This window comes from Taurulus bubalis (assembly GCF_910589615.1).
Source record: "Taurulus bubalis genome assembly, chromosome: 19".
Taxonomy (NCBI): Eukaryota; Metazoa; Chordata; class Actinopteri; order Perciformes; family Cottidae; genus Taurulus; species Taurulus bubalis.
Window position 1 is genome coordinate 14,961,295 of NC_136607.1, and position 25,913 is coordinate 14,987,207.

Here is a 25,913-nt window from a genome sequence, read left to right on the forward strand (position 1 = left end):
CTAATGAGAATTGGGATTTAGCCTTTTGTCTCATGTCCCAATAGCTCTTTTCCATCTTTCCCCCGGCTCAGTCCATGTACCTATCCCATACCTCTTCCTCTCTCACCTGTCCAGAGAAACTAATCCTCCTTTCCTCACCTCCCCAGCACCAAATCAACCATAACTGCCGGCCCTTGACAACACATTGCACCCCCTACACATGCACCTTGATGTCCAATATGTCCCACTTCCTTTTTTTTGCCGCCAGTCTCATATTTCATTGTTCCTCGTCTCAAGGCTCGTCCATTACATCCAACCCCCTGCTGTGTATCTGTGTGTGTGTGTGTGTGTGTGTGTGTGTGTGTGAGATTTACCTTCAGCCTGTCTGTGGGCAGGGCCTGGGCTCCTTTCATTATGACTTCCTGAACCCTCTCGACTGACAGGTCACTTCCAGCCTGCTCCAGACGCTGACTGAAGAAGCCGATTACCTGCAAGGTCACAAAGAGGAAAGAACCAATCACAATACAGAAACCAGGAGACATTTAGCTTAGCTTAGCATGAAGTCTGGAAGCAGAGAAGTTAGACGAAGCCTGACAGGCAACTCTGAAGCTCCGTAATCAACTTTTCATGTTTGTTTAATCTAAACCTAGAAATGAACACCCAATGTTATCAGCAAATATTAGGTTCATGAATACACCGGAATAAGTGTGTGTGTGTGTTGCACACACACTTATAAATGAAAGAGCACAAATAAATGAAAGAGCAGTAAATCAGAGTAACTGACAAAAAACACTCGTTTTTGTTCATAGGGACCGCTAAAATCATGTCAATTTGGGATATAATTACAGGCAACAAAATATTCTGCTTCAATCCATATTTATCGGTGTTTAGCCTTTTAGAGACAACATTTTCACAGCCGTCGTAAAACAGTTTGTTCTCCTGCTTGCCGCACACAAAAGGAAGCACTCACCGACGAGTTATATTCATTAAAGAAAGTTGATTTAACAAAAAAATACAAATCACTTTCTTCAAATTGAGGACGTTGAAGACATAAAATATGACTACAGACATTTTAAGCTTAATTAAAAAAACTTCAATAGAAGCTTGAATGTCGGTACAGCCCAAAAAAAAACACATTAATAGCAGTTATATTGTTATAATATTGATCCAATTCTCAAGCATCACTATTGGCCTCAAACATCCAGTAAGAGTCGCGCTCTGGTTGGATCTCGTCTTCCACCATTAAATCCGGTTACCGTTTCTTAACACACATGATCTCATGGCCTCTTGATCTCTGTAGGTTTAGTTCTGTCATGAAGCTCATTGACTCCTGTAATCCCGCTGTTGGGAGCTGTCACACTGATGTTGCAGCAGCCACACCCTATATGATGACACTGGCTGCAACATGGAGATCTAAGTTACAGAACAAAGTGACATTGTGCTACATATGGAGGGCGAATGTTCTAGCGCGGCATGTTGTGAACATTACATGTTGACTAAAAGACAAGCTTTTCGTTTGATTTGAGACGACGTTCTGATGCTTTTCCATCCAAGACGTATCCAAGGGTTGTCATGTTTTCTAGCAACATTACTAAAATGTGTCTATAATATGCAGAGATAGAGAGCGACGTATAGTATGATTTATATTGCAATTATATGACAACACCGATTGAGAATCATTGCAATTAAGTGAATAAAAGTTGAAGTAAGCGCTGTAACACTGCAGGAATTCTGCTTTTAGAGAGGGAAATACCTCCAAACCAAATTCAACATGCAGAACCTCAGCTAATATGCCCGGAGGCTACAAACTAAGAAAGCACATACATACATACAGTATTCTACATTACAAATTCACTATAGGGTTTGAGAATGTTTCATCCTACTTAAAATGAACACTTCACTGGAGCTCAAATTATCTGATGCCTTCTGGGTTTATGCCCAAAGAAGACATCAAGGAAACTATATTTTGTGTTTCCACTGCTGTGCTAGTTTCTTCCCCCGGAGAAATGTTTGATATTTGATCATTAAAAAAAAAACTCTAGGTATTACGGATTCTTTTTAATGCCCTTATTTGTCTAACCAACAGTGAAAAACGCATCTACAGGCAATGTTTTCTCTGCTCATGCTCTGAGGCTGCTTTGGAGAATTCAAACACACCAGAGCCTACAAGAGCACTCTGTGTGTGTGCGTGTGCGCGTGTGTGTGTGTATCTAATACTAATCTCTTCATTAGCTCTGAAGGCCTCCCATATGGGGTTAATTTGGAGGAGCAAAAAAGCAGCCCCTCATCCTGAATCTCATGCTCACACACACGGATTTGCAAGCACAGGGAAGGCTTCGGAGAATTGCCTTAGGGATACTGACTTAACTGAGGGGATTCTAGATAGCATGCTTCCCTCATACTTATGGATAACAGCAAAACCCATGGCCATGTGTATGTATGCAGCAACCCCCATCCCCCTAACATACATACTCAGACAGCAAAAGCTTCCTCTGCTCCTCTATATGACAACTACAGCCATGAATGACAGCTTTCTCTCACGCCGTTCATTCCTCCCCCAACACTCGATGAATATTTGACGCACAGCCTCTCGACACAAGGGGACTGATTAATTCATCAATACTGCTTAAGCTCACAGGGCTCAGCGTGACGTACAGTCCGACTGCATACCATGTTAACGATGCAGTTCGCATATGTTCTAGCGCTGCTTGGCTTTTTGAAACTTTCCCTGCAGACCGAGAGGACATTCAGGGGAAAATCTGTACAACCTTGATCTATGGAATAATTACCACAACTCAGCCATGAGGCAAAGCGCTCCCTGGCTCATGCCTTCTCACTTCTGATATGCGAGTGACTATAAAAGGGGAGGAAAAAAAAAAAAACTTTGACTGACCGTGTCCAGGTTCTGCATGATGTCCTGGAAGGACGGGTGCGTCCTGAACTGCTCGAAGAGCTCCCTCTTGTAGAGTAGCGCGTACACCAGGTTTGGGTTGTGGTGTAGAGAGCTGCACAAGCAAGAGTTGATGATTTCCAGCATCATGCGGATCACCTCCTCAATCACATTCAGGTCCTGGGCCTGGGGGGGAAGGGGGGGGGGGAGATGGAGGATGTAAAGGTTAATTGGTTTCTCACTACACTGGTTCCACTTGAAGTGGTGTTTTTAAATGATTGCTTCCTGATTGATCAGCAGGGGGAGGGAACAGAGAGCTGGAAGAAATAGCAGGAGGAGAGAGAGAAGAATGGAAGTTGACAGCCAAGGACTTAGTGAGGGACAGATAGGTGACCCTGAAAGCCACAGATCAGGTCATGTCACAGTAGGTTTCCTCTCGAAGGCAAAGACAACTGTCGCCAAGTGACAGGTGACAGTTTGGGACGAAGAGGGTGTGGGAAACAAGAGAAAGACAAAGACGGTTGAGTGGCTGACGTGATGAGTTATTTACAAAGTTCTTCACACAAGGCAGGCTTGTCAAAAATCCAAAATACAAATCAACTACATTCAGAAATATAGACATCAAGCAGAGAAAACTCCACATCACAAAGCTGAAGAAGGCAGGAACTTGAATGTTTGTGTGTTGTAGTTACGAGAGCTCAAATCTCAAAGGTACATTACAAAGGAATAGTTTTGGGAAATACACCTTTATGTTTCGGAGTTAAATGAGAGAATCAATACCACTCTCATGTCTGTACGGTAAATATGAAGCGGTCAGTTCACTTAGCTTAGCACAAAGGCTGGAAACAGCTCACCTGGAATTGAACTTATTAAGATGTTGTAACGAGAAGGGAAATTTCCGTTTCAACCTGCTTTGAAACCTTTAACCTTTGTAATGGTACATTAATGGTAGCTCTTAAAATAGTTACCTTACAGCCGTATATCACTATTCTAAGAAATGTTGGAAGTTCCAAGGAAATCAACCTTCTTATTAACATGGAAATCTAAGCGTCGAGGTCAAATCTAATCAGACCATCTGCTCTACTTGCAGTTTACCTGCGGTTTAAGAACAGAGATTCTATCACGCATTGTTCGGTCAGGTTCTCACAGCCATGTGTCGACAGAGGCAGACGGACAGACAGATGCCACCGTGATGAGATAACGTCCCACGCGGCTTTGTGCATTGTGGCGCAGAAAGGAAATGGCAGAGAGACTGTGGGAAGATGAATAATCTTTAAAGAGATAAAAAAAAAAACGCAGCAATGACTTGGAGAATACAGTTCAAGAAAAGACGCGTGATTTCCTGGGGTGTGACAACTGCGGGCGCTCTGCAAAATCTATCATGTGCTGATGTATTATAGATAAGATCCGGAGATGATGCAGCCAGTTTCCAAACCAATCTAAAAATACAAAACAATGAATAGTAACCGGCATCTCTATGAAAACAAACACTGTTTGCAAGATGGACTTGCTGCTTTTCCCATTTGCCAAAAAGTAAGAAAAGAAATTATAACAAGTTTATTTTAAAAAGTGTAATTGCTTAGAAGCTTGTTTTCCCTGAGATGTTCCTACTTTATAAACAGTGCACTGTGTTGGGCAGAACAGAGCGAAAAGACAACAGCTAAGAAGAAGCTGACGTACAACTGCAGACTAAGAGAATGCCAGAGTCAAGAACATCCAAAGTAGCTTAGCTAATGCCAAGGTGCACTAATGAAATAAGTCCGACGGTAGAACGATCAACACTGTAACACACACGGCAAAGATTCCTTATCCCTGATCGTGGGTCTGTATGATGAGCAAGAATAGTCCCTGGCACAGTGGAAAGCTATATGTGTGCTTTGGATCTGAGAACGTAGACCAAATCTCCCATTTACTACTTCTTTAACAAATTTAGACCAAGATATTTACTGAGCGGGACACTTTTATAATTATATTATTACCAATATTGAAACATCAGTAATACGCTAATATTGGTCTATTTATCTTATTCATACTGTCAAAATAAATCCAATACAATTACGTCAAACTCATGTCACTGAACCAGTTGTGGACATCAAAAATGTCTTGGATGCAAGAATGCACCGTCTCCATTTGAACCTTAAAATACAAAGAAGACCTTTTGGTAGCTCTGTCTATGTCTATAATGCATTATAAACACTTACAATGTGTTACAATCAGCTTAGAGTACTGTATAATTATATGTATATGCATTCAAACATATTAATGATGCTTTATAACAATATTAATAACGCATTAAAAAGTATCATCAAGGTTAAGTGTCATAATACTTCATAATTTTTTTGCAATGTTCACAGTGTATTATAGTTTCCAGTGTTGCAATACATTGTAACTTTTTTATAATGGATTTGAATTGATCTTATAATGCATTATAAGGTGATTATAAGTCACTAAAAGTTGCCATTGTTTGTTTAATGTAAAGTGAAAAATATTTATGCAAGACAAATAAACAAAACATTGTAAAATGACTCAAGCAAGGCTGCTTTCGCAGCAGACATTTTGACTCCTCATACTAGGAAAAACAGGTACTACTAAAAACATGAACAATGGCTCCGTTCCATTCAAGTGTCTTCCTTTTGCATTGATGGCCACGTTGCACTCGAAGTCCACTCATAAGTGGACACGATGTTTTCTATCCGGCTATAACCCAAATGTTTTAAAAGATCAGTCTACATGACTGCCTCTCTCCTCTGTTAACACCTGCCTCTACAGCGACAGTTCAGCACAGATGCACAGCCTTCCTGCCGAGCGTGGGCATCAGATTACATCCAGACCACCGCTCTTCAGCTACTCCAAACAGACGGTGTCCTATCGATTATGATGTGAAAGTAGCTCAGAACGGGACAGTGACATTTAAAACTAGAAAACAAACAGAACATCATGGCTACACGACTGAATCATTGTAATAACTGCCAGGATTGTGAATTAAATATAAAATGAGTGCTTTAAAAACTTAATTGAATAGTTGCTCCCAAAACTTGAATTCTCATCTGTGCTTTACAGGAAGCCTCGCCTTAGACAGTACTCATCAGCAACTTCCTCTGGGGTTACATCCTGTCTCATTTCAGGCCTGAAATGAGAGAAGTGTATTCCCTTGGAAGTATTGCGATTCCTGTAAAATACATTAGAATGAGGTGCTGAGCAAGCCAGTTTAATCTTTAATGTGTACACGTATGAATCAGTAAAGCTTTTTTGTAAAAAAAAGAAGAGAAAAAAAGCTGGTTTTCTTGCGCTATGAGACACATTTACAACCATACAAAAAGTGTAATAAAGATCATTCATGAAATCTGTTCCGTTTCCATGGAGAAAAAAACCCCCACACAAACATCTTTCATAGAAAAGAATATGAGCTGCATGTTGTCCAAAGTGAGACTTAACCTTAAGGATTGTTTTTCATGACAAACATCATTGTTCTGATGACGACCTGTTTTGACCAAGAATTTGCTAATACCAGCTAAGACCAGATTCACAACAGCAGCTCAGTGAGACTGCAACGGCAAGCTGATTGGAAACAGCGATTCCACCTCCAATCTGAGCTAACCATCTGCAACAGAACTGCACGTGGTAGCGTTTTATATTCCATCTTTGCTGCCCTGCTTCGGGAACTAGTCCCCATCTTATAAATAACTTTGCTTGCTGTGTGGCCTTCGTTGTTCTTTTTATTTTTTATAATAAGTATACACATCAATTCACACAATCTCCCCCTGAAGGTAGCCAGGGGGATTAGGATGATTGTAAAAAAGGAAAGAAAAAAAAGCATGCTGTGCGTTGACCATGAATCAGGGTTGCCACACAGATGCGATTGTCAACAGGCCGGTGGGCGAGCGTGCACGGGCGGTGTGGCGCTTTAACAGGCGGGCCTGAAGAGGCAAGTGGAAGGCAGACGAGCCGGCTATAACGAGGATTGATTGTGTGTCTGGAAGCAGAGGTGGCTCTCTGGGCTCGACTGCGCTGCCTTGCTAGACGCCATAATTAGACAGAAAGCAGGGACAGATATGGAAGACAACCGAGTGGGAGGAAGACAGCGACCAAAATGGAACCACAGAAGAAGAAAGTAGGGGCGGGGGTGTGTGTGGGGGTGATGGAGAAAGCGAACGCGATGAAGAGGAGACAAAGGGGAGGAGAGGAAGGCAGAGTGAGCGTGAGGGTTGCCTCGTGTGTTTGTTCTCTGGCTCTGCACCCAACTTAATGAGATTAGCCTGGTAGGGAAAAAAAATGCCACACTGGGGAATTCAGGTCACATGAAAATAGGCTAGCTAGACGTCTGCCTGGCCCTGTGTGTATATTTGTCAAGTGGATGAGATTAGGAGCTCCGTGGTCTAGTTGAAACCCAGACAGGATTTAAATATATTGGCTCCTCCTCCTCCTCCTCCTCCTCCTCCTCTTCCACTCGGTTCTCTTGCACTTGTTTTCCCCTCCCAAAGAAGTATCTGCCAGACAGCCCAAAAACACCTGACATGTGTGACTGCGTGAAACCATGGCAGCCTTTCTTTCCTCATTTTTTCCTTTTCAGCTCCTTCTCCAGGACTCATGTGCTATTTTCCAGCCAGCTGCATTGTCATTGAGTCACCGCCACTCATGCCACTATTAAAATGCCTTCTCTCCGCCCAGGAACACACAGGCCTCAGACATGAGCTATATCATTAGTCTGAATGATCCTGCCCCCATTCTACTTGTTTCACCATTTACACAAACCTCAGGGGAAGGCGAACGCGCCCGTGTGTGTGTGTGAGTGTGTGTGCGTGCATGTTTCCGTCTGTCTGATTCTGCTGCTAATACTTCAACATGCTGAGCACAAATGTGTTATGTCTGCAGGTATGTTTGACCTTTGCTATCTGTCTGACAAGGAAAATTATAGAGTTTGCAGATGCAATCAGTGACTGGGAAGGACATTGCCGACACAACACTGCGTGCGTGTGTGTGTGTGTGTGTGTGTGTGTGTGTGTGTGTGTGTGTGTGTGTGTGTGTGTGTGTGTGTGTGTGTGTGTGTGTGTGTGTGTGTGTGTGCGCGCGTTTCTAGCCGTGCTATCACACCCATGCGTGTTTTTATGCATGTTTGTGTGTGTGTGGACAGGGTGTTTAGAGACACAGACATGTAAATCCCTGTAAAGTAGGGGCTGGCATCATTAAACCAATAGCTTAGTGATTCCCTGGCTGGCCCCGCTGCTCACTGCAGGCTGTTGCAGGGCAGACAAACCAGACATATTAAGAAAGAGTTCTGACAAAGACAAGGGCATGGAGATAAACACAGACTGATACTCAGAAAGACAAACAGAGAAAGTGTTAAAAGCCACACCTAAAAGCCAGATGTTTTTGCACCATCACAATATAAACCACTAAATCAGAATTTCAAAGAATCTTTGCATTTTTAATCCTGGATGCAATGTTATAATGGGCAAAACAATGAGGGAAGGTAAGATAGAAGTAAATCATAAAGAGACAGGGGAAAAATCCCCATGCAGACAGACAGACAGAGAGGGTCAGACTGGCTGAGTAGCAGCAGCCTGCTCAGTCTTGTGGGAGTTTTTTTTTTTAAATAGGTCATTGTCTGACCTGCATTATGGTCCCACAGCCATGTCATAATCACATCATTTTGTGGAGCATTGTGCCCAGGTCAGCCTCTTAGTACCCCATAGTTTCACAAAACATCCTTTGTTGCAAACACAGACACACACAGAGTGAGGCAAAAAAAGATAGTGCTTGCCTCCAGAACTACAGCACCAACAATGCCCGTCTAGGATCTGTTTAGGAAAGACGGCGTTGGACAACTGCTGCATCACTGTCTGTGTGGAGTGGAAGTCCAGCATATTTACAGACAGACACCTTATTATCCCTTCAAATAAGCCTCTCGGAGATTTGGCCAACAATCACAGCGTGGCGCGCGGGGGGGGGGGGGGCGCGGTAATGTTGATGATGACACAAGTGACTATGATGAAAAAAAGATGACGCCAAGGGCTGCAACAGCACTGTGGCAGAAAGGTGGGCAGCACTAATTGATCCGCTGCTTGCTGTGTTGTTTTGCTGCGCATTGATCAGTAAAAGACCAGCGCACAGCAGGGCTGCCCAACCTGCCATGTGGAGACAGACAATCATTAGGAACCCGGAACACCTGCTGCCTGCAGAGGTGGCACTCCTACTGCCCGAAAATAAACGTAGAGAGGGTCCAAGCAAAAGAGGACAGAAGATAGGAATCTCACAGATATGTATGTATAGAGAGACTGGCTATCAAATAAACAAACAACTAGGTCTAGCATGGTCTTTACTGGGCAGTAACAATTGGGAAGATAAGACTAAAAAGGGTCAGGGAATAAGTCAGCTCTCAGCAGGATACCGACTTAATGAGAAGATTTCAAGGGGACAGACTTATGTTGAGACTGAGAGGATAACATAATGAGCAAGTAGCATCCGTCTAAGAGGTCACAGCTCCAATTTTACATTTTAATGCTTCAGGTACTGGCGAGACGATGAGCAATAAAATATGATACAGGAAGTTCAGCGCAATTCCTGTGTTTGGAGACCTATCAGACACTAAATGAGGAAGTATGTTGCTTATCTGGAAAGTTATCACAGTGGCAATCCGTTTATCTTTTATCGCAGTAATCGTAGGCTAAACAGTAGAAATATGGTGTGCGGTTACAAAATAATCTTCCAATGTGCGCGCCTGCATGTATTTGATTGGCCAACAGAAAGTAGAGCGAGAAACATTAACAGGTGCTGGATCCTAGAAAACAAATGAAAAGGCAAAAGTCAGATGAAAGAGCCACACATTTTACCGACACCTGCCATGAGAATATTTCTGTTAGATAGAAGCAGAGCTGATACTAGAAAAGTGAGTAAAATGCTAGTTTGCGGGTTGCACTGCTCACCCACTGTAACGAGATGAATTCAGAAATACTTGTTATCACAACCTAGTTATTATTCCTCATACTGCTATACGTAGCCAAAACCTTCAAGTGTACACACATACATTAAAGGTTTGAAAGTTATGAAAAGTTGAATGTATAGGCGCCTTCCTCCTATACATTCCTCATTTCTTATTCCATCTCACCCCTCTGGGCATTTTCACATGAATTGACTCGTGTCTATGTGTATGTGTATACGTGTATGTGTGTGCACACCGTAACCTCTGATCTCAGTGAAGCGCTATGATAATGTTGGGGGGAATTGGTTCTACATCAAAAGATGATAAAAAAAAAAAATGTGACAGGATAGTTCACACTTCAATCAATCAATCCCTACTTTCAGGTAAACCATGTGTGACGGGAGACACTGATCTCTGCCCTTGCACATAACGTTATCCCAGAGTCTCCATCAGCCCCATGGAAGGAGAGGCAATGCACATGGGAGAAAGTCAGCGTAAGGCTGTTCGATTAACCTGCAATATTTAACAATCTCAGAGGCTGAGAAGTAGATGTTGAAAATGTATGAGATTCCCATTTGTGATTGAACCATGAGGAGGCTACATTAAATATAGTAATTTCACTGGTGGACAGGAAAGTATGGAAAAAGACCCTTCACACCTTATCTGAAAAACATTAATATACATACATAAATACATTTCCATGGAATTTTCCAGAAAATGCAACAATAAAAAAATGTAGTCCCTATCGGCAGTATATAAACATTAAAAAGGGTTTGTAACTTACTATAAAGTAGTCGTGAGCAGTGTTTATCACTATACAATTCTCCCGTGGGCAACAATAAGTGGAGACTCTTCAAAAGGCAATGTAGTAAAACACAGATGTAATAATATAAAACGTGTCTTCATAAGAGAAGTTATCATTTTTGACAAATACTGTACATTATAAACACTAACAGTAACCTTGTAGCTGCTTATAACTACATTATAGTGTGCCATAAACAATACATTAAATGTTTATACACTGCTTAAAAATGCTAAATGGGGGGCGTTAAATTAAAGATTTGGGTATATTTTATGACTTCTTGTCACATGTACAAGTGACGACAGCCTACATAGCTATAGCCCGACTGACAGGGTAACATCAAGTAAAGAAATAAAATCTGATGTTTGGTTGGTTTCTATTATCTGTTCACCGACATGTACCCCAGAGACTGTACATTAATCAACTTAAAAACACAACTTCTAGTCATATGAGCTATTGCAGCATTAATGTAAAAACTGTGTAATTTCACAAAACAATTCTGTAGCCCAATAAGAAAGTGGCAAATTCCTGGAAGGCCTGATAATAAACAGAAGGCATAATGTTTATTATCTGTTGATTTATCCTCGGGCTCTGCTTTTTTCCTAAACAAAGGGAATGGTGCTACAAAGCTATGGCATGTGTCTACTATGGCTATTAAAAAGAGATCACAGATTGTGACTCAACCAGCGCACATAAACACATAGACAGGGTGGTCCAACATGCTTCTGGCTCTGTGTGTGTGTGTGTGTGTGTGTGTGTGTGTGTGTGTGTGTGTGTGTGTGTGTGTGTGTGTGTGTGTGTGTGTGCGCGCTTGTAGTCTCTTCCCAGGAATGCGCAGCAGTAAACAGACGAAGAGGCACAGAAGTAACATTACCCCTGGCTGGGAGCATTAACATCGAAACACAACGCAATGCAATGCAACACAGGTCATACTTCCTTTCTTTTTATGTTTGCTTGTGTGTACGAGCATATATTGCATGTCACTGCACATATCTCAAAGGGCAGAAAGAAAGAAAAAAACTGCAATCAGAGATGCCGAGGCTGCAGAGCAAGCAACCGAGGGGCCCCCAGAGAGCTGGCCTGCTTGGACTGGGAGCCTCTGGCTGTCCCCCCGGGGGCTCGAGGGGCCTGTACCCTTCACTCTTTCTTCCCTGACACTAACCAGACACAGCAGCACAAACACATACAAGGATGGGGGGTGTGCTCTGTGTTTGTATATATGAGAGAGAGACCACGAGGCCGACATCAAGAGGGAGAGAGGGAGGGAAATGGAGGGGGAGACATTAACGCAGAAGCAGAATGTGCCCAGCTTTAACCCGCGGTTTAGAGCATTAGACGACGATTTTTGTTCTTATCCTCCTCTTAGTCGCTCCCTTGTAAAAGAGAGCAATTACATGTCCAGGACAATTCCACATTAAACAAACATTAGTTCTCTCTCCAGAGCCAGACTCGGCCAAATAACATTGTTTCCAGATGCATATCACAAGCCCAGCCTCTCTCCAAACCCTTCCTCACCTTCCGCTTGTTTCTCCTCTTTCTATTGTTCTTCTTTGCTCCTCATGTTCCGCACCTCTTTATCTCACCCTATAGTTTCCTAAACGTCCGTAGTTAAGATGAGAGGTTGTGAATAACCCCAGAACAGGCTGCTTTCGATTACTCTGCCACATCCACTACTCCTGCAGGAGGAGAGGAGGGCCACCGATGGAGGAAGCAAAGGGAGTCGACAACTTCTTTAAGATGTCACATCTACAAAACCTGCGACGGACCAAGCGTGTGAGGTCATAACTGGCTAGATAGGACAAGCTATGCATCAGGCTTTATGTAAAGAATGTATGTAAAGCCTCCCACTGATAACAGAGGGGAGAGACAAATGGCTTGTCAGGTAAGTCTTAGCCTGTAGATAACATTTGCAACCATTGACTTGGATGGAATAGCCGTTCATATTTGCCGTTGTATTTAACTCGCAGTTTATTTTCCATATATGATTCCTCCAGAGATATTTGCCCAAGATTTAGTCGACACGCAAAGACAGTTTAAGTCCTCATTGTCACACATAAAAAAAATAAATAAATAAACCAGCGTTACGGTCAATGACAATATGGGATACAAAAAAAAAAAAATCAACAATCAAAATTCACCGCAGCATAATGGTTAGTTCTGTTGTTTACTTTAGTCTTCTTTGAAATTATTTGATAAGTAAAGCAGAAACTTCTTCAGAAAAATAATGTGCTTCTATTTCTATTTCTGACAAGTACAAAATGGCTCTCATCTCAATTATACTCTCAGCTGTAAGGATGCGCTGCTTTACTTTGATGAACATTATGGGTCACTGAATATCTTTACGCTTCTTGGAGTATTGCTTGGACAAAATAAGCCATATGCATTCATCACATTTGGCTCTGGGAAGTGGTGGTAGTAATTTTCTACCAATTTCTTTACAGAACACACAATTTATGTATTTATGAATTAAGAATTATGATAGATTTATGATGAAATTCGTAGCAGCACTCCTAATTTGAAACTGTATGTGAAAGCTGTGCTTTGAGAAAGAAACAACAATAAGATCAAGATGTTGTTTACAACCAAATACGTGAGAAAAGTTAATTGTGCACTCTGCTGTTAAGACACAATTAGGCTGAATGCATGTCTCAAGGTGTTTTTTTTATGTGTGTGCATATGCTCAGAAGGCAAACAATACAATGTGTTCCTTTTAATCCACAGATGTCAATAAAGCTGACTTCTCGCTGTGAACAATAAGCCACGGCAACCGTTGTAGACATGGGAACCAATGTCACATGAGTTAGTATAGTCTAAGCTCAAGGATAAACAGCGGTATCAGAAAAGTTGACCAGCTCGGTCTTAAAAGTCTATGACCCAGACTGGATGTCAGACATTCTTCTAGGAACAAAACTCTTGTTGTAAAATTCCCATGGAAAAAATCCGACTTGAAATGTGCCTTGTGCCCTTGAGCAACACCCAAAGCAGGAGTGCCGTCGTCTAGCCGACCTTGCACTTTGACCTCTAACTGTGTGCGTGCATGCATGCGTCTCGTTATTGTTGTCGCTACCGTTATAGTCACAGAGTGTGCACTCCGTGACTATAACGATAGCTCTTATGGAAACAGCTGGCTGGAATGATATCTTTAACAGGGAAGATTTAATCAAGGCAAAGTAATCTCTCTTCATGCTTTCCTTTTCCATTTCCAGTCATATATGGTGGGTGTTTATGAATGCGTGTATATAAAAAAGAACAGTAAAATAAGGCCTGAAGGAAGGAAGCATCAAAACAAAGCTGGATAATTGCATTGTATATGTTTTCGTGTGTGTGTGCATCTATGTCTGTTTGTAAGAAGGCCTCATCAGACAGTCGCTACATGGTTGAAAGAGCACTCAAATACACTCACGTTTCCACAACACCTAAGGGTATCTACGGGGACCTCCTAATATATCTCCAACCCATATACACAAACACACACACACACACACACACACACACTCAGAGAAATATGTTTACGCACACACACACTTATCTAGGACCAAGCAAATCTAATGAGACAGGGAGACTGAGATGTATACAGACAAACCCGAGGCAGAAGTGCCTGAACACAAATACAGACGGTTATACCGTCAATAGTAAACAGTGTACTTAGGTGTGGCGTCCCAACAAGATCCATAGATATACGAATGCATTGGGACAAAATACTATTCAATGCATTGGCTTAAACTCTTACTCCACATAGTTACTGCTGTCGTGCTTTTCAGATTTCAATTTCAGATATACGCTGATGTTCCAGAGAAATTTCAATATTGCTTTGGTGCCACTGTGACTGACTGTTTTTAACATCCAATTTCATGAACGCTCAATAGTTTCATTTAATATCATTCTACAAGTGGAGACTCTATTTCCGTACAAAACGTGTGGGATGTGAGCTGGAAAAGTAATGAGAGGAAGACAAAGGATCGGAGTAGACGGAGCTGCAGACTGCGACTCGATGCTGGACCCGCAGGGATGGGACTTAAATTGAAATTGAAAATGTAGGAACGGCGTCACACTGTGCACCACATCCTTAAAATGAATCCCAGTGAGTATCTAAACTGGTCGACACAACTGGTGCCAGGAGCGAAATGTGGAGTTGTCTCAGTGTTTTACAGCAGACTTAGAGAGATATAAAAAAAACATGTACAAATGTGTGATAGGAGATGCTACAAGGGAGCGCACGACATTATGATGTCTCTTCTTTACTTGAACAATATCACATAATGCTGACAAATACAATAAATGGAACGTTTAGCATTTTGATGGTTACAGCTTTTAATTCAAATACTATGATGGTTGCTTGTTTTTGCAAACCATTACAACATAGATGGATACAAATAGTAATATGGTTACTTTAGATGATGAGAAGATCAATACCACTGTCACATCTGAATGCTAAATATGAAGCTTCAGCAAGCAACCGGTTAGCTTAGCATAAAGACTTGAAACAGCTAAACCGACACTGTCCAAAGGTAGCAAAATCCGCCTACCAGCACCTCTAAAGCGCACCAATCAAAATATTATATTTCATTTGTTCAATTTGAAAAAAAAAATTAAAATGGTCCTGTAAGCAAAGGATAAGCTTGTCGAATTGATCCTACGTCCAACCCTAGCAAGAAGGTGAATATGCGTATTTTAAAAACTATTTCTTGAAGAAAATTTTCATTGACAAAAAATATGTAATAAATAAAATCAATAACTTGATGATCATTTTTATTTGCAGTCTGAAGATCATAAACAGAACAATACAAAAGTCGAAACTCATGCTGCTGACTTGTCATTCACCAAGAGGTGCCACAAGCTCGATAGTAAATGTTACTGATGGATTTCAATCCGGTTCGGTGTGTGTTTAAAGCTACTGCTTTAATAGAAATAGCTCTTAGGCATATTTGCTCAAAGTATTAATAAATCCTGACAGCAATACATGAAACAGATGGGGGAAAGAAGAAAAAAAAAATCTGGTTCCTCTGCCTTGTTTTAGTGCTCTTAAAAAATAAAATAAAAAAAGACAGCTGTCAATCACTACTCGTGAAGCTTGTGAACTCTGATCAAACTGTTAAACTAGTCAGCACAGATCAAATATGAATCAAAATTATGTGACTGGATTTTCCTATTTCTAACCTCAACTGTTTAGCTATAAAATAAGAAAGTTCGCTCCAGTTGGTGGGCGGTTTGCACTTTCACGCAGCGCACTAAACCGTGCTTTGGAATACATTTGACATGGGAATTAACATAACCTTGATTCATGTTTGATCAGCGATGCCTAGTTTGATTGGAGTTCACAAGCAGTGATTGACAGCTGTGTTAGAGCCTCCTCGGCTCCGATTGGTTGTTATTCTTCAGGCGCAGTGAATCTTGCAAAGGAGGCAGACACCTGATTTGTTTTCACAGATTATCTGCCTCATGTACTACAGTCAGGATATAGAGACAGTTTGAGCCAAATATGACAAAAAGTTATCTTTATTAAAGTTACCCACTGTAGCTTTATAAAGTGTATTTGTTATCTTGTGATTATCAATGTGGTTTTCTTGTGTAAAACGTAATTATTCAATTATCTGTAATTTAGCTTTGGCAATAATGCACCTGGGTTATTCCTGCCAATGAAGCTTGTTTGACTCTGAATTAGAAAGAGAGAGCGAGAGAGATACTCACATAGTCGGGCAAGGCTGTGTTGTCTCCCTGTCTGCCTCTCAGAGACTGTGTTGCCTGCTCCAAAACCTTGTTGTGCTTTTTGGAAAGCAAAGCAAACAAACTGCAGGAGACACAGAAAGAGAGAGAGAGGGTGGAAAAGGAGTGAGAGCAGCAACCAGAGATGAATGATACACTTCACCAAATAACCCAAATACACAGTCGTCATACTGCACATGCTGACCAGTAATGAATGTGCTTTAAATACAGTGGCAATAACTCAGTATACCTGAAGAGAGAAGCCTTTATTTAAGACAGGTCATTATGAGAAACAGGTATGTTTTGCTTTCTAAATGAGGCCTTTAGAATAATTAATAATGATTAGTTTTGGAATAACAAAATAATCATAAAAATGGCAAGAGACCGCTTCAGAAATTATGTGTCAAAAATAATAATCATTATGCCAAGTTGTATAATCACAAATCCTTTTTCCAACCTGGCTTGTATTTGGCCCACGCAGGTCACAGGCTTGGTTACTCTTTGAAAATGTCCAGTATTTATACACGTGTGTATGTTTGTTGCACTTTGCAGGGGACAGTCTGCCAGTTGACCCACAAGTTAACTGCCCTTATTGTGTGTCTGTGTGTGTTTGTGTGTGTGTACAGATGCACGGTTGTGACTGCATGATTAAATGTGACGGCTAGACATGGACATAGGGTACATTAGGGGTCCTGCAGTGTGCTTGGGCGACCTTGGGTAGCAATAGGGTGGGTCAACACACGCGCACACACAGACATACACACACCATTATAGTGCACAGTGTTGATGCCACAGTAAACTGATTCACTCAACATGTGTGATCAAGCAAGATAATTGAGAGAAATCTATTCTTTAAGGTAACTTTTTAATGCAAACAACAACTGGCTGTCACTTTGAGTAGTTTATAACTCTAAAAGAACAAGTTCTACTATATTGGTTCGACGAAAAATGTCTCTCTTGTTAACCTCTTTATTACATCTCATCGTATATATCATAATTATAGTCTTTTTTTCTTCAGTGTCTCATATCATATTCAATCTGTGTTTATCATTATAATTATTAGTGACCTTCTGTTTTAATTACAACTTTTTAATAGTCTTTCCAGGCCCCTAAGGCTGTTGAAAGTGTAATTTGTGTGTCAATCAAGAAAAAAAAATTACAGAATAAATGAAATTCAATGACAGCAAAGGGTTAGCAGAAACTCAGATGCAGAGCGCAGCTAAGCCTCTCAGAGCATCACCTGTCCATCCGTCAGCACTGAAACACACACACACACACACACACACACACACACACACACACTCACAAAGTCTCTCAGCTTTTCTTCTTGCGGCTAATTGGCCAAATGAATGGCGATATCTGAGCAGCTATGAGGAGGTCTCCTTGTTATCTACAAACCGAATGGGACCTCTTGTACTATCAATTCAGTTTTTTTTTCTATTACAAATGAGACCACCGACCAAGTTCCACCTGGGACATTTGCCCACAATAACATCCCTCATCTGGGCTGAGGCAGTGACGGACACGGCCCGGGAAACCGCCACACAGAAGGAGTTCCACACTGCTGGCCTGATCCCAAAATCAGTTACGAGGCTGAAGTAACGACAGATGTGGGTCCCCCCGACACTGAATATGTGTAGCTGCTCTGTTTCTACCAGTTCAAAGGATCCTTTTTTATCTGGACTAGCACAGTGAGTGGATGTGTGCTGTTCATACAACTCTGTGTGGATGTTTACACATTAATGTTGAGGCTTGCGTGAGTGACTGTTGGAAATGATGTTTCCATGAAAAAGCTGTTCACATTTTGAGAGCATTTCAGATATTTTGAAAAGAAAAGAGGAAATAAGTTAAGTAAAAGATTTTTATTGCTGCATCAATTACCTTTATTGTAATATATCCAAGACGACGCACATTGAAGATTATATAATCAATTTAGGAACATTAACATCTGCCCACCAAAAATGGTATTTGTGTTTATAAAATAAACTTATAGGTATTTTTTTCTCCATTGTACTTAGTGATTTAGAGCAGGGTGACAAGGGGGCAAATAACAACAAGGGTTGTTGCGGTTATGTGTATCCAGTTATGTGTACCCTTAAAACTCAATCTATATTTATTCTTAAACCTTAACACCTCACGCAAGTGTAAGCCCTTTTTGCAATATTTTGTCTTAAATTATATTTTTTAGAAATGAAATTTGAAAAGAGCATACAAATAGGTTTTAGTTAGTGTGAACTACTGTTGAACCAAACCAAATGATACTTAAATAATATATTATTTTATCAAGAGGAAATTAACAGGCCACTAGTTTGATATTTAATAGAATAATTTTAGTAATTTTAAAAGGAAAGATTGAGGCTTCTCAAATGTAAGTACGATGTCACAGTGGGCTCTGGAAACTTGTAATGGGCATCTTCTTCAGACCAAACAATTAATCTAGAGAGTAACGTGTGTATTAATCGCACAAACAAGCATGTGTGGTGACAGAGGAGACTGTGGATATGGAGGATAGGAACAATGCGGCAGAAAGAGAGTATTGATTGTGGTAGAAAATGAATAGAAAACAAAAAGGGAAAGATGCGAGGTGGTGGAGGCCATTTAAACCCACAGCTGCCTGTAAATAAACAGCAACAACTGAATTAAGGAGCAGAGTTCCTGGCAGACATTTGGAAATTCCTGGCAGGAAATTCCCTTTATCTAGCCAGTTCAGCCCGGCCTTGGCCATCATAGTCATCATCATTATCATTATCATCAGACATGGAGTCAGTAGCTCTCCATCACTACGGCACAGACATGTACACAGTCACAGACAGTGTTCCTCTCTGTATCTGTGACTCCCCGGTGTTTTGAGTCAGACAGAGACCCAGGCAGCGAGATAAGAGGATCCTTGAGTGTGCGTGGATGTGTGCACGTCCTCAGGGAAGGAAACATTCCTTCCTGTTTGTCTGGAGTTCACAGACGGACATGAATGACTTGATGTGTGTGTGCGGTTTGGACCTTGTCCTCTAAACTCTTCCGTCTCCTCATAGGCCAAATCCGTCCGCTAAGTTCCCTCTTCTGACATAATGTTCTTCTCAATACAGGCCCACCACTCTCTCAATATTTAATGTCTTAGTCTCTTCTGCTGTACTGTCGAGTTACTGAAACCATCATTAAAATTAATGAACATGCTTGTGTGTGAACTTGAACCCTCGTCTTTGGGCAATTTCTGTCTCTCTTTTGGCGTCTTCGCTTGCCTCACAGAGGAACATTGCGTCAAAGCCTGCCACTTAACTTGAGGCAGCAATTGAAGTGATACTGTTGATTTCAGTATGTGAATCTACAAAAAATGTCAGGAAGCACGTTATCTCCTGTACAATACTGTAGTTAGAGCAGACTGTATTTACAATCATGCCCTCAGGAAGGCCTCTGGCGGAAATACATCAACTGCTTTGATGGTGTGCCAGCCTTTTTCTCCTTCAGCAACTGATTTATATTTCTTTAAAAACACTCTCTCTGAGATGCACACTTTTTTTTAATTCAAATTGTCAGTCAGAAAGGAAGCACATTCAGCACAGTTAGAGTTAGTAGGGGTCAGAGATATGAAGATGCCAAGAGACTTGGCATACGTTTTATACTGTGGATATATATATACGTTTGTATCATTAAAATATTGCAAGTCAAAGAGCAGGACTATTTCAAGGCAATATTGGATGTTTGTATGCATTTTGGATCATTCTGATGAAGTGTGTTATATTTGTATTTATATTTTGTGGTATTTAATTCACAGACAAAGTCAAAAACAGGCCTCGCTATATATCGTGATATAAAAAAAAGGTCATGATGCAGATTCTAATTTAAACCACGAAAGATATATATATAAATATGCAATGTTAAACAGGCAAAGTACACAATAAAAATAGACTGCCTCCGTGTTATACGATTTTACATTTAGTTTCAAACCACATGTAATATTCTACCAAAGAAAAGAGGAGAACAAGAGAGAGAATAGGTTGCTTGAATAATGGAGGAAATAAACCAAATAAATGATTCCATCATCCTCTGTTCTGCTCCGTTTGTTGTAGAGTTACATCATGTTCTCACCTGATGATGCGCTGGGCAGCGTACTGGTGGAGACAACGAAATTGGGCTGACATGTTGGCAAGTGCAGCAAGACAGTTGGTGTGGAGGTACTTATCCTTGGGGAGGATGCACACAAACATACACGTTACCTGATGTTGCCGTTAAACTGTACATTACTGTTATTTCAATATTTTAAAACAAATGGCCTATGTGCATGTGATTAATTATTAATTTTAGGTTTCTGAAAGCATGGCTGAATACACAAACTGTGTGAATACGTGCTAAACGTACCCTCGTCCGTGTCATGTTGAACTGGATGGTGCGGATGACCACCAGGATGAGCAAACTGCCCAGCGAGATCTCCGTCAATGTTCTCTCCGAGTACCACGAGACGTTCTTCAATACCTGCGAGAGGGAGAGACCCACAGGAATGAGACATATCTGTCGAAAAGTATCCCGGCCATCGCAAATAAAGGAAGGTTGCAGTGGCAATGCCTGAAACGTGAACAACGCGTTTCTACCCACCACCTCATGGACGGAGCGGTTGAAGGCATCGTCCTCCGTGAGGATGAGGAGGATAATGAGGGCCATGTAGACGTGATGAGAGTTTCTGTCCTCGACGTGGTAAAGGATCTCCAGGATGGGTAACACCTGAGAGGAAGAGTGGGAGAGCAGGAGGGGGGGGGAGTCTGAGCACGTCTGTAGGTATATTTGCGGAAATTACATTTATTCAATCCTCGTTACAAGATTTCACAATGAAACAGCCCGAGGAGGCAAAAATGCTAATATCAATCTTGCTGCACATGAAACTGAAACGCTGAATACCTCTTCTACAATACAAAAATGTAACCTTTGTATTTTTCTACTCCGAAAGGAAGCTTTTGTTGTCTTGCCAAGGGGTTTTCTTTAAGTTTAATGTATCAACGAGTGCAGTAAAATTGCACTATTACAGTAATACATAAAGCCCCGAAACGATAGCGGCGTTGCCACCTGTAGTTTTAAACTGAGTACTAAGTATTCATTCAGGGCTGCTACACTATAGGTGGAGGCAGATGCTGTATTCAGAAGTATGCAAAACAGATGGTAAAAGCGATTCGCTAATGACGGCAATGTTCAAGATTGAATTCTCAGAATCATACCGTCGGAGTGAAAGCCGTTAGTCGCTAGCATGGTGAGCGATGAACCCACACAGATGCAGTGTAGGCTCATTACTCTGCCGTGCAGCGGCGCTTTATTGTGGCTAGACTCATTAGGAGCCCCCCCTTCATAAAGAGCTCAAGCTAGATTTGCTAATGATGATATTTTATTACAGCAGCCATAAAAAGGGAATAACACAGAAAAAGTCATACTGACAGACGTAAATGTATCTAATTGACCTGCCAGTTCAAAATATGATTGTATAACAACTACATTTCCTGTACATGTTTAGTAGCACTTAAATGGCACTTAGTTATAGCACTTTGTCCTTTAACTTTATTGAAGAAATTGTACTTTCTTGATTCTTGTTGTTCTGAGTTTGTACTCATGGTTGAATGCACTTATTGTAAGTCGCTTTGGATAAAAGCGTCAGCTAAATGAAATGTAATTGCCGTGCATTTTCTGTTGCAAGTTTAAATGACTAGTCTTTTTAAACCTGGTAAAAAGGTGAAACACACGCACACACACACACACACACACACACACACACACACACACACACACACACACACACACACACACACACACACACACACACACAGTAACTCCTACTTCCACTCATATCCAATGAAACCAAATTATTTACTGTTACACTGTGTGACAGAGCCTCGTGTGACTGCCCACCATGTTCATATGTGATACCATCTGACATGCTGAGCTTAAGATTGATTTTCATTCACTATTTGCCTCAGTACATTCACTGTGCTGTAAGGAATAACTGGCACTGTCCCACATGGACAGAATAGCACCAGCTGCCACTGCATACATCCCCACTATTTACTGAGCCATAGCATTGGTCCTAGATGAAACGATTTCATGGCCATACCCATGTGTGTGAGGAAGGACTGCATAATGTGTTTTAATGAGGATTACCCAATCACAGAGTGGTTTTTTCTTTTGCCTTTGTGTTTTAAATTACCCACAAAACACCAATTGAGACAGGGATTACAAACATGCACGCATGTGCGTTATTACCAACTGTCAACCTTGCTGTATACCCACCAGATTGTCCATGTCGGTTCTGGAGAGCATGTACGTCCTCATGTTAGTGTTCTGGTGGAGGAGGGTGTACAGTAGAAGCGTGGCCTGGTCAGAGCGCTGCTGCTCACACAGCGCCGTGTACAGACTGTTGAAATTGATCTGGAAAGTGTGAGGTTGCTCCGCGGACAGTGACGATGTGTCTATATGATTAGAAGTAAATATTATCATTATTACGTCATCACATTACTTTATTACCCTTATTACCCTCTGGTACACAACTCTCAAATATGTATGATGGATAAACAAATATATTACCTTGCGTGTTTCTGAAACAAGTGATAGCCTGGCGGTAGGGGTTGGGCCAGTCGGGCCCGTCTGTCAGATTGGCGAGGACCAGCAGTAACAGAAGGCTCTGATTGGACAAAGGTAAGGGGTTGTGCTCCTGCTCTACCCCGACTTTGCTGCCAGCTCCACCTAATGTGAAGACACTCCACAGCCCACCTGGAGACAGACAGATACACAAATAGTACAGAGTTAAAATAATATACACCAAACATGTCTTGTGTTTCTTTCCTTTACATTTTTTTTGCTGTATTATTACACAATTCTTTTATTTATTTCTTAGTTTTGGTCATTTTTTAGAGTTACATTTAAAGCTTATTTCAAAATATTCAAATATTTCCATCCTCTCTAATATATCGATCTGGTTTCAAATCTCTCCATTACTCATTATTGACCTATTTGACCACTGACAATGATAAATCAAATTAGATCCGATTTTGGTTTTTATTTTATTTGTCTATTATTGTTTTATTGTATCCTACGGACTCTAAACACATCTGCCTCGACCGGAAAGCACTTTGGGTCCAATCCTGTTGTTTTTAAATGTGCTTGACTTGGCCGTTCTCTAGGTTGGATTTCAGCAGAGAGAGTTTAAGGACTGGTCTGAGAACTACAGATCTCAGTTTCAGTTGAGCAGATGGGTGGATGGATCTGTGCAGAACCGAGTAATGAAGAGCGGTCAACCTTTTTATAGAAAGCACTGAAGTATTCTCACAATGTGCAACTCTTCAGCCTGAAACAGATTTACGCTTAATGGGGAAAGTGAAGGCAAAAGAGTATATGTGCAGTCAGACTGAAGTAATCAAGGCCAAAATGAGCACAATGGAGTCACACACACGATGCTTCGCAATACCTGGAATTTGAAACAACATAGACGGCGCCACAGAAACAAAGAGAAACTGGAATGACAGGCCAACTGGAGTGGGGTTGGTTTTTCTTGTTGGGGAATGGGAGGGAACCGAATTTCCTACAGAGCCGCAGAAGTGCCGGTGCTTTCAGGCGTCATGAGAAGCACGGGAAGCATGAACACCAAGGTACACAGACGACAGCCTCTGGCTCCTGCACGTCTAGCCACACAGAATGCACAAACCGAGCTCTGGTGAGAGACTGCGAGTGTGCTGCAGGTCCACGATGATCAAGCTGCGGAATTTGAGTCGAAGCCCAGTAGATTTGTTGCCATCTAGTGGCGAAGGATGGAAGAGCAGATGAACTTTGAGCCATCCCGATCCATCCAACTATGACACACTCGCATCAGCAGTTGACTTGGTTGCTGAACCGAACAAGATTTAAGTCACGCAAACAAGGAGACATTAGTTCAAAACTCAGTTCAGGGTGGACATGCTACTGCATTCAAAGATTAACTCGAGGAGGACGTGGGAGTTTTTTTTCTGTTTTGAAAGGAAGGAGACAGAACAAAGGAACGACTTGTGACTGTTTCCAACTTTGATTGGTTTCAACCTCACAATGTCTTCATCAAGTATGCACGACCAAATACTTGCTCCGCCTTCAGGTTTACTCACGACAACTTGTGACTGTGTCAAATCCTTAGTGACATCTATAACGACATGTTGGTTTGCCTCTAATCTCACTGAGGGCTTGTAAAGAACACAGAGGCGGACTTTGCGTGTACCAATGTGTCTGCAATTCCAGTCAGGAGGGGAATGAATTTGTTTATATTTGTGCAAAAGAACATCAACAAACTGCATCCACAACAGAAAGAAATCCCCCAGAGAGAAATTACATCATTTGTCCTTCTCTCTCTCTCTCCTCAAGAGAAGTGAGTGAGAGAGAAAAAGAGAGGGGGCCAAGTTGTGATGGAGCCCTGTTCATCTCTTCACTGGCACCACGGTGACTAGCCCAACAGTGTCAGAGAGCCCGGTCTGGCAGCCACATTTCCTGCACTCTCGCACACACACTTTATTGCTCACACACGCTCACGCTCTCACACACTCATACACACCTCTATTTTACCTTAGCGGGTGCTGTTTGTTATCCGTCTGGCTCGGTTCCCTCGGCCTGTCTATCTGCCCACCACATAAACCCAATAATGCTACTCGGCTAAGGCCTGCTCCGGCCCTGGCTGGCCGCCCAGTGGAAAAAGAGGAGGTGGAGGACATGAAGAGGAGGAAAGGGAAGGAGAACGTTGGGAAGAGAAAGTCACACACGGACACAGAGGCTGGCACGCTGAAATCAGAATCTGGGCTCCGGGACTCGGGGCCATTGAAAGGCATCCTACCATGAGACACGCAACACAACTGCACCCACAAAGTCTCATTTCCCTTGAGCCTGTATCCACAACATCTCTGGAAACTATTCGTTACCTACAAATCTCAACAAAGCTCTACTGGTCTCCATATTTACACACCGTAAATGCTTATTGAAAGCCATTAAAACAGGCTCAAACACTGCCCGTATTACAAATTCCTGCAGCAAAAGAAGAGCTCTTAATGTTCGACTCAGCCTTGGTTTTAGGACAGAAGGCTGCGTGCTGTCTTACATAATGACCACCACCGTCAGACACGACTCCTGGCACACAATCAACTTCTATATTCAAACCAAAATATCTTTCCAAATATTCAGACGCAGGCTGTAAACCATTCCTTGTAAATCCACATCTTCCCCCTGATATTTACCTCGCCTGACAATAACCTCATATTCATATCACGGGTATTATCAAACACAAACGCTCCGGTAAAGCACTTAACGATGCTGCCGTCATTACACTGTCGATTAGGGAAATATCATTCCCTTACTTTACTCATGAAGCGTTGCAGTACTTCCTAGTGTCTGTGGGATTTAAGCTTGTACGTACCCCGTTAATAATTTGAGGAACACAATTTTTCTCTGACTACACATCTACACAACATTAAAACATTCACATTAACACAAATTATCCCTCCTCTTTGCCGATTCTGATACACAGCATTACAATAAGGGATAAAGGCTAAATGTATTTAGGTCCATTTCAATAAGACGTCCAGAACCATATACACGAGTCTACATGATTGATGGAAATAAGAAACTATTGGGATTATATT

At 41.6% G+C, this 25,913-nt stretch overlaps 1 protein-coding gene across 1 annotated transcript in view; it reads right to left on the reverse strand.

Annotated features, from left to right (window-relative positions):
- The window catches only part of dym (dymeclin), a gene marked incomplete at its 5' end in the record, with an annotated part of 45,266 nt that overhangs the window by 8,329 nt on the left and 11,024 nt on the right, over positions 1–25,913 (reverse strand). The window contains 8 exons of the mRNA XM_079235425.1: positions 354–467; positions 2,873–3,055; positions 16,279–16,378; positions 20,377–20,471; positions 20,647–20,760; positions 20,881–21,006; positions 22,555–22,733; positions 22,849–23,034. Of these exons, the coding sequence (XP_079091551.1) occupies positions 354–467; positions 2,873–3,055; positions 16,279–16,378; positions 20,377–20,471; positions 20,647–20,760; positions 20,881–21,006; positions 22,555–22,733; positions 22,849–23,034 (1,097 nt within the window). The remainder of the gene's footprint in view (positions 1–353; positions 468–2,872; positions 3,056–16,278; positions 16,379–20,376; positions 20,472–20,646; positions 20,761–20,880; positions 21,007–22,554; positions 22,734–22,848; positions 23,035–25,913) is intronic.